Source organism: Echinops telfairi, unplaced genomic scaffold, assembly GCF_000313985.2.
Source record: "Echinops telfairi isolate 266 unplaced genomic scaffold, ASM31398v2 ScPeMD7_443;HRSCAF=831, whole genome shotgun sequence".
Taxonomy (NCBI): Eukaryota; Metazoa; Chordata; class Mammalia; order Afrosoricida; family Tenrecidae; genus Echinops; species Echinops telfairi.
In genome coordinates, this window is record NW_022104341.1 from 27,272,031 (window position 1) to 27,283,888 (window position 11,858).

At 50.2% G+C, this 11,858-nt stretch overlaps 1 protein-coding gene and 1 long non-coding RNA gene across 3 annotated transcripts in view; one reads left to right on the forward strand and one right to left on the reverse strand.

Moving 5' to 3' along the window:
• TGFBR3 (transforming growth factor beta receptor 3) overlaps nucleotides 1–11,858 on the forward strand; it is a 212,509-nt gene that overhangs the window by 75,521 nt on the left and 125,130 nt on the right. The window contains exon 3 of the mRNA XM_045292044.1: nucleotides 2,162–2,346. Coding sequence (XP_045147979.1) covers nucleotides 2,162–2,346 — 185 coding nt within the window. The remainder of the gene's footprint in view (nucleotides 1–2,161; nucleotides 2,347–11,858) is intronic.
• LOC123521879 lies at nucleotides 3,810–4,783 on the reverse strand. 2 transcript variants are annotated; one of them, XR_006680214.1, is made up of 3 exons: nucleotides 4,704–4,783; nucleotides 4,351–4,492; nucleotides 3,810–4,185 (listed from the first exon to the last, which is right to left on the reverse strand). It is a non-coding gene; the product is annotated as an uncharacterized LOC123521879 (long non-coding RNA). The 2 variants fall into 2 exon arrangements; XR_006680213.1 differs by having other exon boundaries at nucleotides 3,810–4,233.

Here is an 11,858-nt window from a genome sequence, read left to right on the forward strand (position 1 = left end):
GAGCGTGAGCTCAGCAGGGCCCAGTGCAGTCGATTCTCACCTCACTTAGCACCTGATTGTCCACATTAGGTTCTTAGAGCCAAATCCAAGTGCCTGGAGCAGAGGGGGCTTTTGCTGTTGTTGTTGGTTTTTAAGTTCTCTGATTCATTTATTCACTTAGGAGATATTTTTTGAGCATCTGCTCTGTGTCAGATGGCACTGTGGTGTGTACTGAGGATACAGACATGAGCCCCCCAGCAGCCTCTGGAAGGCCACTCATCAGCACCAGAGGCTGTTCCAGTGGTCCACAGCCTAGGAGAGAAAGGCAGAGGAGGAGCTGCCCCCTCAGCTGGGCTGATGGGGGATGTTTGTAAGGGGCAGGTGTGGAGTTTGAGTGGAAAAGGAAGAGCCAGGGAAACCTCGGGTAAAGACATGGTGTTGAGAAACAGCGTGGTATGTTGGGAGTTCTTGGAGAGCAAGTTGGTGTTGCTCGAGATGGGGAGATAGGAAGGCATTCAGGCTTCATTCAGTGGGGGGGCTGTTCTCAAGGGAGAGAGGAGAGAGCATTTGCATTGGAAATAACCATAAAGTGGAATTTAGAAAGGGGAGCCTTGATTTCATAGTGGGTTATGCCAGGTCAGCAGTTTGAAACCACCAACCGCTCCTCAGGAGAAAGATGAGGCTTCCTACTCCCTTAAAAAGTTTGTCTTGGAAACCCACAGGGCAGTTCTACTCTGTCCTGTCGGGTTGCTAGGAGCCAGCATCAACTCAGTGGCAGTGAGGAGGCGGCTGGGAAGGTGGCCCTCCAGCGCCTTTACGGAGCATCTCGAGGAGTCCTTGAGTGGTGCAGTCGTTAAATGCCCCTCTGTCACCCGGACGCTCGCTCAATGGTGCGAGAGGCTCCCTAGAAGGAATGTCTCTTTGGGGACTGCAGCCCTTCAGAATGCTGTGGCACACAGCTCAACCCTGACACACGGTGGTCGCCCTGAGCTGGTTCCGACTGGGTGGTGACGGGCTTGGTTCGGGTTTGGCAGTAGGGGCTTCAGGAAGTAGGGATGAGGAGGAATAGGCGGATTTAAGCTTAAGGTGTGAGTTGTTGGAGGGAAGAAGAATGGGGAAGCAGGGACCACGTATGACCAGGACTGTGCTTTTTCTCTTTCAGGCTCCACTCCTGCCCTCCCCCTTCGGGGAGGACTTTTTCTGGCCCTTGGCTCCATCTCTGCTCTATAATATAACTCTGGCTCTAATGGCCCTGTATTGCTTGTATGTTGCCTTTGCTTTCCCTAAGAGGGGAAGGAGTCTTACTTTTGGGGGGCTATAGTGTTATACTTGTTGGTTACTTGTTGGGCTGCTACCAAAAGGCCAGAAGTTCAAAACTACCAGCTGCCCCAAGGGAGAAAGATGAAGCTTTCCACTCCTGTAAAGAGTTACCGTTTTGGAAACTCACAGGAGAAGTTCTATCCTGTCTTATAGGGTCACTATGAGTTGGGATCAACTCAAAAGCAGTGAGTAAGTGAGAGTGTGAGTTTTATGTATAATATTACATTTTATGCATATTATTACCAGGGGCTTAGGCAAGCGATTCCATTTATCTTCAATTTCTACTCAGAGAGGAAGGAAAGGATGAATGCAGATGTCAAATGGGAGGTTTCCTCATCCTGGAGACTTACAAATACTTGTCAAAAATCACCCAAAGAAATGTCCAGAGACTTCAGCTTTAGAGGAATAGGCTAGCATTCTTTTTCCCCTCGTTTCATTCTGGGAACAACTTACCTGAGAAGTTTCTTTAGTGTGCTGGCAGTGTTCTGGTCATCCAGAAAAGCCCAAGGGTGGTATTCAGCTGGTTTGTGTTCAGCTACTACTCTAAAGGTTGGTGGTTCAAACCCACGCAAATGTGCCACAGAAGAAAGGCCTGGAGATTGCGGCCAAGAAAACCCCGAGAAGCAGTTCTGCTCGGCAGTGCATGGAGGGGGGGGGGTGTGCGGGCCATGAGTTGCAGTCCACTCATCAGCTGGGGGTTTGGGTTTGGAAGCAGAGTTCTTCATAGTTTCTGAGGGGTTTGTGTTTCTGTTCTCTCTAGATCCTCAGCCCGGGCCTCGGTGTGAACTGTCAGCTGGGGGTTTGGCTTTGGAAGCAGAGTTCTTCATAGTTTCTGAGGGGTTTGTGTTTCTGTTCTCTCTAGGTCCTCAGCCCGGGCCTCGGTGTGAACTGTCGCCCGTGAACGCCTCCCACCCCGTGCAGGCCCTGATGGAGAGCTTCACCGTCCTGTCAGGCTGCGCCAGCAGGGGCACAACCTCGTTGCCGCAGGAGGTGCACATCCTGAACCTGCGCACCACGGACAAGAGGCCCGGCCAGCCACCCACAGAGGTAGGCCCAGCGGTCCACTAAAGTGGGGTGAACAAAGAGGCCCTTCCTTCCATTCTGGGGTCCAACAAGCGTGCTGGAGAACAAGAAACAACGTAGACTGGAGAGAGAAGGGTTTCTCTTTGGATGGGTGACAGGACTCCTCTCTCTAGAGACTGCTTGGCTTCTCCTTTCCCCGCTCCCCCCATGTAGGCAAGATTGTTCATAAGAATTTCATAGTGGGCCACGAGTTGGGCGGTTCACCGCAAGATCAGCAGTTTGAAAACGACCTACTGCCCTGTGGGTGAAAGATGAAGCTTCCTGCTTTGCAAAGAGGCATGATCTCGGAAACCTACAGGGGAAGTTCTCCCTTGCCCTACAGAGTTACCCTGAGTCAGAATTGACTCAATGGGGGGGGGGGGTTCTGTTGTTTGTTTTTTTAATCGCACCTATAGGATAAGGAAGGGGCAAGGAAAACATTCCTCAGGGAGCAATGGGCTCATAGGACAAAACGAGGAAAGAATAAGAAGGCACAGAAGAAAGATGTGGCACCTTATTATTACTTTAAAAGATATTCTTGAGAACATTCTCGCACACTCACCCCAGGGAGTTCTGTCACTAGCCTGTGACACCGAGGCAGAGGTCACACCCTTGCCCGACATTGTCGCCTTCAAACTGAGGAATGGCCTCTTCTTTCCTGTACTGTAGTTCAGCACTGGCCAGGGTGCTGGGGACATGGCCGTCTTGCTTCTTTTTGGAAAATCCATTCCGCCAACCCTGTACACTGTGTTACTCTGGCTCCCCGTGTGTCCCACAGGTGATCGTTGGAGCATGGATCCCTCCACAGGGAGAGAACCACAGTGCAGCCCCGTCACAGGGAAGTCCAGGGAAGCAGGCGAATGCAGCACGGAATCTAGCTGTGAGCTTTCTCTGGTCAAGAAAGTTCATTTCCAGAGCCTCCCCACACCTCCTCCTCCTCGTTTTTTTTTTTTAGGTGGGGTGGGGGTGGAGTAGGACAGGAGAGGGGAGGAGTTGAGTAGGAAAAACAACCCGATTTTAATCTCAAGAAAGTGTGTGGAGTTGGCGCTTTTCAAAGACAGATCATCTAACCTTTTGAGCTACGTTGGAAATTATTGTTAATACTCTTGGTTGCTTGCCCTGTTGCTGCAACACATACTTCAGGTCAGCGTGCCTTCTCCCAGCACCTCGTCTGCGAGTCTTAGTTCTGGGGGAGGAGAGGAGGAGACGCAGTTCCTGGGAGGCGTTGCTGACTCTAGCAGTTATTTCGCAGCAGCAATTACTCATTTTATATGTGCTTCCCCCAGAGGCCCTGAGGAGGGAGGGACAGAACGTCCGAAGCTGCAGTTATGGAAGCAGCAGCGGGGCAGCAGCAGGTGCTGCGTGCTTTCACGTTGTGCAGGACTGTGTGGGCTCTGAAAATAACGTCAACTAAGACTGGAGACGCGGAAGAAAAACACCTGCAGGACTGACCGCAGGACCCTCCGCACTGGGTTTATTAGATGAGCGTGAAGAGCACCTCAGCCGATAGCGCGGGCAGAGTGCGTCCAGTGAGGAGGACTGGAAGCCAGTGGAGGGTAGTCGCTGAGGTTTAAGACGTGTTTCAAGTTCATTGTTTGTTGAACACCCATCTGCAGTAGAACATAGACTAATCCAACCATTTCGACTGGTACGATCCAGTGCCTCAAGCTTCTCTACTAACCTGAATGTTCGTCTTCTTCCTCCATGGGTGTATGATCGTGATGGGTGGATGCTTTGGAGATAGTTCTCAGAATCTGCAACCGAGGTGAATTCCATCAGCTCCCTCTCTGGGAACCCTTAAAATTACATGGTTGCAGTTCAGTCCTGTGCGAAACAAGATTTTTTTGGCATATTTGTGTAAGGCTGGATCTCCTAGAGAAACAAAACCAGTGTTTAAGAAAGAACTTTCGATCAAGAAAGAAATTTATGTCAAGGAAGTAGCCTAGCCCAGTCCAACTCAAGTCCACGAGTGCCTTCAGACTCACACACCTGCCAGGTGATGAGGCAGGTAGGAGAAGTGAAAGCTGGGAGATCACAGGCTGGTGGGCGCAGCGTCTCATGGATCTGAGGTCAGCAGGGACATGGCAGCAGGGTGCCAGCAGCTCCCAGGGCTGTAAGTCTACATGGGCCACTGACCCCAACAGCCAGACCAGCGGATCCAAGCAATCAGGAAACAGGAGAAGGGCAAGAGAGAGAAGTCAGTCCTCCAAAATGTCTCTTATACATAGGCCACACCCCCAAGGAGACGTCCTTAGGCCGTGGCCCGATCGAGAGGTTGGTCTGCCCCCATACCTTCCCAATTCCATTTTGCCTTCTTACTGTACAACAGAACAAAACATTACCCAATCCCGAACCCTTCTGCCTGTCCTGGCTGTTTGAGCGCCGTACTGCAGACACTGCGTCCACCCGTCCCACCGAGCGCCTTTCTCTGCTCCTTGATCCTCTGCATTGCCAGGCGGGATCTCTTCCCCCAGGACTCTTCCTTCCCGAGAACATGTCCAAAGTCCGCGAGGCAGTCTCACCACCCTTGCTTCTGAGGAGCCACCTGACTGTACTTCTAAGCCAACCGCGGGTGACCCTACTGGTATTTGGTGGCATAGCTTCCAACAACAAAGGAATATGCAAGCTACCACAGTCTGACCAACTGACAGACGAGTGTTGGCTATCTGGCCTTCATTCGCTCTTATCTAGTGGACCCCAGAGTCTTTGGCATCGACTGGGTGGGCAGAGGGTGATACCAGCAAAGCAGGGCCATACATGGAGAGTATTTGTGGGTGGGCCATTTGAGGGGAGGAAGTGTTCAACAGCTCTTGCGTTTTTTCTGTTGACTGTGGAGATATATTATTGCTGTCATGCAGTTAAAAACAAATCACTTGTACCATATGTATGATCAAGCAGTTCTGCTCCTCGATCAAATGGAAACAAAAACATATACCCACACAAGATTTGTCCATGAGTATTTACAGCAGAATTGCTTATAATAGCTCCAAACTTGTAACAACATGAATGTTCATCAACTGTTGAATGGATCAATAATATATCCACATAGGACAGTGGTTCTCACCCTTCCTAATCCCACAACCCTTTCATAAAGTTCCTCATGTGGTGGTGACCCCCAACCATAAATTTATTTTCGTTGCTACTTCATAACTGTCATTTTGCTACTATTATGAATCAGGCGACCCTGTGAAAGGGTCATTGGACCCCGAAAGGGGTGGCAGCCCACAGGTTGAGAACCGTTGCTCTAGTAGAATTATGATTCAGCAATTAAAGAATGAAGTACTGATATGTGTTGCAACATGGATGAACCTGGAAAACATTGTGCCAAGAAAAGAACTCTTACAAAAGATCACATATTGCGTAATTCCACGTGTATGAAATCTCTAGGGTAGACAAACCATCGTAGAGAGAGTAAGTTAGATGCTTGTGACTGGAGCAAGGGGGAACAAAGAATTGGGGTTTATTTCTAGTGAATATGAGGTTTCTTTTGGGGGGGCATGAAAAATGTTCTAAAATTAGATTGTGGTGATGCTTATATGACCCTGTGAACATAATATAAAACTTTGAGTTTAACACTTAATTTAAAAGGGTGAATTTTATGATATGTGAATTATGTTTCAATTAATCTGTTTGGGAAAAAAAGGACATCTGACTTGCCAATATTCTAATTGGCCCATAAAGTTTACCTTGGCCCAATTCCCTGTGAAAAAAACCAAAATCCCAAAACAATATTGCTTCTTCCTCCAATGTAAACTCACCCAAGTCTTTTTATTTTCAGTGGATAGTTGGATTTTTATAAATTTCTCATCATGTGGCCTTTGCTAGGAATAATAGTTGACCTGATTTTAGAGAATGGTGGGAGAACTAGAAGCAATCTCTTTGTATACGTCTCCACTAAGTATTAAAGGTAAAAATTTTATTTTCAAAATGAAATGATTAACACGTTGTTTACAAATTAGCAGAAGAATTGCCACACTGGCTCCTGGCCATCCTTGGCTTTGACTTTAATGGCCACTGTGTGTTCCAAGGAGCGCTGATGGCCAAGTGGGTTACACATTGAGCTGCTAACTGCACGGTCAGCAGTTCTAACCCGCTAGGTGAACTATTTAAAGTCCCATTGTGGTAATAATTTCTCTTAGAAGGATTAATGCCAGACTAGTCCCAAGGAGTTGGGGATTAAAGTTACCCCAAATGTCCAGCTCTTCCAAGAAACTATTCTCCATCGTCCACCCCGTCCCTCCTTGAGTACATTCCCTCATGTCCCACAGACATGCACGGAACCTTGAGGAATGTCTCATGGGGTGGTAGGTGCTGTTCAGTCCAAATCCAAATGCAGGGTTCAGGGTCAGAGCCAAAGGTTCGAAAGTCTCAGCAGGTCTTCTTGCTTTTTACCATCGCTCAGTCAGGAAATAGACGGATGACTTCTAGGTGAGGTGTGGTGTGCTCGAACCAGGAGCTCCACCCCCAAAGGAGGGTGGCTTCATGCTGCTAAGGCAGTCAGAGGTGCCCAAGAAAGCAAAGGGCATAGCCCGATTCATATCCTCTACTTGGGTGAGGTTTTAACCCCACACTATTCCTGTCCATTGGTAGAGAAAGTCCTCCCTGCCAGGACTTTAGTCACACGGACAGAAGGACCATATGAAATGCCTATAACTCACCCATAATGATTCACCTCCTCGGAAACCCAAAGGGGCGGGTCTATTGTGTCCTAGGGAGTCATTAAGAGATGGTAGCAGTGGAATTTTTTTTATGCTTTGGTAGTTATTTTTTTACGGTGTCAGCTCTAAATGTGAGGGGATTATTAGAGCAACCCTATTTCCTCAGCGTGGTTTGGTGTAGGGTCAGCATCACAATCTATGATAAATCGTCCCTTCCCCAACATCCCACTGAGACCCGACCTCCCTGTGAGGAGAAGGTGCAGGGGCCCACACCTGGAAGTAATCGCTGCAGCAGGTTGACGTGATTGAGAAAACATTCACGCTTAAGTTAGACAAACAGTTTTATAGGCCAGCAGAGGATTTCGATCAGAAACACTCTCGTGACAATAAGGTATAAAACCCCCCTCTACCAAAGCACCGGCCTCCCTCTGGGTGCTCCTCAGGGCAGCAGAGACCCAGAGCTGTCGTCCTTCATGCTGACCCACACTTCTCCTTGGCAACGACTGGTTGGAGAAGCAACTGCCGCGGAAGCGGGCAGGAAGCTCCAGAAAGACACGGGGGCGACAGGGAAGGGAGAAGGGGCGAAGAGCCCCCGGGAGCAGACTGTCTTGGAGAGTAAGTGGGGCTTGTGCCATCGATCTCACCATTCTATTAAAACAGAACGAAGCCCCCCTAGGAGAAAGATCATCTTTCTGCTCCTGTAAAGAGTGACAGTCTCAGCAGACCCACAGGGGCAGTTCCACCCGGTCCTGTCGGGGTCGCTGTCCGTTGGCATTGGCCCCTGGCAGTGCGTGAGTACCCTTTGGGGCAGTCTTGTGTGCAGCAAATGGCTGAGCCCTCCACCACTTAGCTGCAAGGTGGGTGGTTGGAATGGGCCCAGGCGCGCTCCGAGGACCTGCTTCGGAAAGGAAGCCCGCAGGGTGCGTTTCTGCCCCACGCGCACGGGACTCCGTGGGTCAGGCTTGGCTTGAGGGCCACAGCCGACTCTTGGTGACCCCAAAGAACCAGGTATTTCCCAGGCTGTCGACCTACAGACACAGACGTGCACAACTGGGGAGATTGGGGTGGTGGGTGGCGGTGAGCAACCGGGGGCTTTAGTTGCCGTGCCACCAGCACGCCTGCACTTGAGAGCAGCGAGCGACGAAAAGCCTTTTGATTTAGAAGTCAAATGTTTCCATCCTCTGGGCTAGCTTGCCGAAGGTGGGGCCTTGGGCTGTTTCCTGACTCCTGGCAGAGTTACAGCCCCGTCACGGGCTTGTGTACAGCAGCATGCTCCCCTCAGGAGCTGGAATGGCGACACCTTTGTTTCTTAGCATCCGAGTTTTTGTGTGTTTAAGTGGTGGTGTGTCTTTTCAACTTCCGACCTATCCAGTTTCTGACTTGTTTTGGGAAGCGGCTGAGGGTAATCCTGCAGTTAGCCGTGAAGAGATGGACATTTAATTTTGTGCCTTTGTTTCGGCAGTCGAGGGTCCTCCTGCTGTAGGAAGAGATGTGGAGTGCAGCTTCGCAGGTTCCATTGTCTGGAGAAAGGGACCATCTGTCTTAACTTCTCCCACCAGAAATCTGCACAAACAAACACTTTAATACATTTGCTTATTGCACACTCCATTCCCCAGACCATGGATTTAGGCTCCATTGCCCTGAGAAAGGGCCCATTTGTATAACTTCTCCTGCCAGTAAACTTCACCCTCCCCAGTCCCCGCCTACCCCACCCCCTTCAGTGCATTTGCTTATTGCACGCTCCAGTCCCCAAGCCATGGATTTGGGTGGGCTGATTACTAAAGCCATGCTAAGTGTAAGTACAACCACCAGATGAGGACCAAAGGAAATGGTGTAGTTTGCTAGCTATTTGCAACGGGTTAATGCCGTTGGTCTGAGTTTGAAGTTTGGCTCCCAGCTTCTTGGCAGGCAGGGCTGCGTGGGAAGTGTGGTAAATCACACATGTGGCTCCAAGTCACATTTGCTTTGTACCTTTTCTGAGAGCCGTGACATAAACGTGTCCCTTTCCTGGCTTGTTCTGAGGGCAGGGAAGACCACAGGTGGAAGGAGGAGAGGCAAGTAAATACTCCATCTAAGATGTTCGCCGTCTGCGTGCTCGCCTCTTCACCACTCCCTTACTCCGCAAATGACAGTGTCGACCGCAGCGGTGGGCTACAAGTGCTTGCTGAGGGCCAGCCACTGGCCTGGCCTCTGCAGCAGCCTGAAAGGAAGGAATCTTGGTGGTCGCTGGTTTTACAGAGCAGGAAATGGGCTTGGAGGGGTCAGACAACCAGCAGTGGATTGTGTCTGATGGCATTTGCAGCCCAAGCCTTTTCTCCATTCCAGACTGCCCCCTTCCACGTCGTCCCAGGCCACCAAAATGGCCATTAAGCCCCTCAACATGAATGAAAGGCCCCCTAAGGAGAAGTTGGGATTTGTGCTCAAGCCTGTTTTCCAAAACTCCCTTCCCCGTGGCTTTGAGACAGTGTTAGCACTGATGTGCTTGCGTCACACCGAAGGGCGGAGCTGAGTTCAGGAGTCGCTGCAGTGTCAGGTGGCCGGTAATCCCCAGCCCAGGAGGCTTTGTGTTGCTGTCTGTTTTTCGCTGGGTCACTTTCCTTCCGCCCTCGGTCAAGGCTGTCAGCGGCCTGTGCTCAGTGAGCTGCCTGCCCCTTGCTGCGAGCCCACGAGTTCTGTCAGCAAACTTGTGTAGACTGTGGGACGGAGAACCAGCACAGTAAGGGACACAATGCTCTGAAAAAAATGCAAGAGCATCCGTCTGTGGACTTTGCCATCTGGTTTGCCGTTTTTGCTTTGGGGGGATATGGCCATTCAAGAATTGCACTTTTTGAAGATCACCCTCCACCCCGCCATCTTTCCCTGCTTATAACATACCTACTTCGGTATCTTTATCTAGGGGGCCCCTCCCCGATTTCCACAAGACTGGTAGCTCCCCTTCTTTTTGCTTCAATACTGAAAGTATGAGCAGACTCGTGCTGAGGGGAGGGGAGGGGAGGAGCGAGGATGTGTCTTGCTGTCACCCATCACCACTGAACAGATTGATAGACAGTTTCAGGGCGGCTCAGTGGAGAAACGTCAGTGGGACACCAGAAAGCCAGCTACGTTCCTTCTCTCTCTGAAGGATATTCATGAATAACTTCTGAATGCCAGTCGGGCATCTGTGGGGCAGGGGTGGAGAGAAAAAGAAAGCAAACTTAGAGCTATTTAGATCCAAGAGATCTTATAAGCAATATGAATCAAGCAAGTGTCAACGTAATGACTCTTCACACATAAACACCGCATGTTGGTGAAACTCTGTTTCTAAACAAATAGGTGTTTGTCTCAAAGGAGGTTTCCCTGGAAGTCACCGTGGCCTGATGGAGAAATGACCTCCTAGGTGGCCATTTGGTGCAGGTCTCTATCGGGTCTATTGGAGAGTTAGGCAGATGACCAGGGCCACTTATCTCCCAGCGCCTTCACTGCCCTCTCCCCTCCAGTCACTTGGATGTTGCTGTGGAGATTATTTCATCAACGTCAAAGACCTCATTTACCAAGAGTTGCCCCCTCCCTCGAAGCTACCCAATTCACTTGCAGGGCTAACACCAATTCGGGCAATGTGGAGGGTCCAGGTTCAGGACTGAACAGGAGGAGCAGGGTCAGGACCAGCAAGGCACCAAGACCAGGTGACCATGCCAACAGAGGACAGTGAGGTCAGTTAGAGCTGGCCTTGCTAGTCAAGAATGGTTTAGCACACTCTGGGGCAAGGTGTTTAATCTGAAGATGGAGCTGGCTCTCGAATAAGAAGTCTCTAAAAGGCAGCCTGGGCCTTGCAGAAGCAGGGAAAGTTGCAACCAGAGAGGTAGTATTCACAACTGGGGTTTAGCAAGCAAACAAGAACACAAGCTAAGAGGCACCAACCTCGCACTAACAGGTGGGCCGGCCACATTGTGTAAACCCTGCCACTTAGCGCAGTAACCATTGGATGCTGTACAACCGTCCCAGGAAAGCACAGCCCTTTTGCCCCGTGGGAGGGATTGTGCCTGGCTGGACGCTGCGTTTCAGCACGAGAAATTCGGGGAGATGTTCGATGCTGACTTGAAGCTGACAGATTGACGAAGCCTCTTTCATGGTTGCTTCTTCCCAAGCTGGAGAAGAGACTGCCCGGGCCCTTTTAATATAAATGTTGCCCCGCAGCAGCGCTTTCCAGTCAGCCTGATGTTTTAGCTTTATGGAGGTTAGGGCTGCAACCCTGACCCCGGCTATTGTTGCCGTGGTAACATCCCTTGATTAAAAAAATAATAAAAATCATAGAATTTCCTGAAAATATAATTTCCTGAAAATATTGTTAGAAGAGGTTTCTGCCAGAACACGCTGCATTTGGAAATGTGACTTTTTGCTCCTGGAACTTGTCGGGAGCGGGAGGAGTGTTCAAAGAGAAGAAGGAAAAGAAGCAATGGAGTCAAGGCCGGAGCAGCCCACAGAGCGAGGGCCAGATGTGCTGGGTGGGGGCGGGAGGGCGGGCTGCCCCGTTTGTTGTGCAGCGGACCCAGCCAGGGCACGCTTCCTGGCTCCATTGTACATCTGTTAGCTTGACACCGTCTTTCAGAATAGAAGGGAATTGACTGCTAACAAGTAGCTCTGACTTCAACACTCAACGTTGGCAAGCATTTCTTGTCCAACCTTCCGTGATTTCGTTTATTGGGTGACTAAGTATTTTGGTGTCACTTAGGCCACCATCTTCTTTCCCCGGGTGCGTGTCTATGCATCCCGCTTTGTCCGCTGCAGAGATAAGCTGCTCTCTGCAGCGCATCCCCGAGGAGTCACCGGTGAGGATGAGGATGCCTGTTGACCCACTCAGGT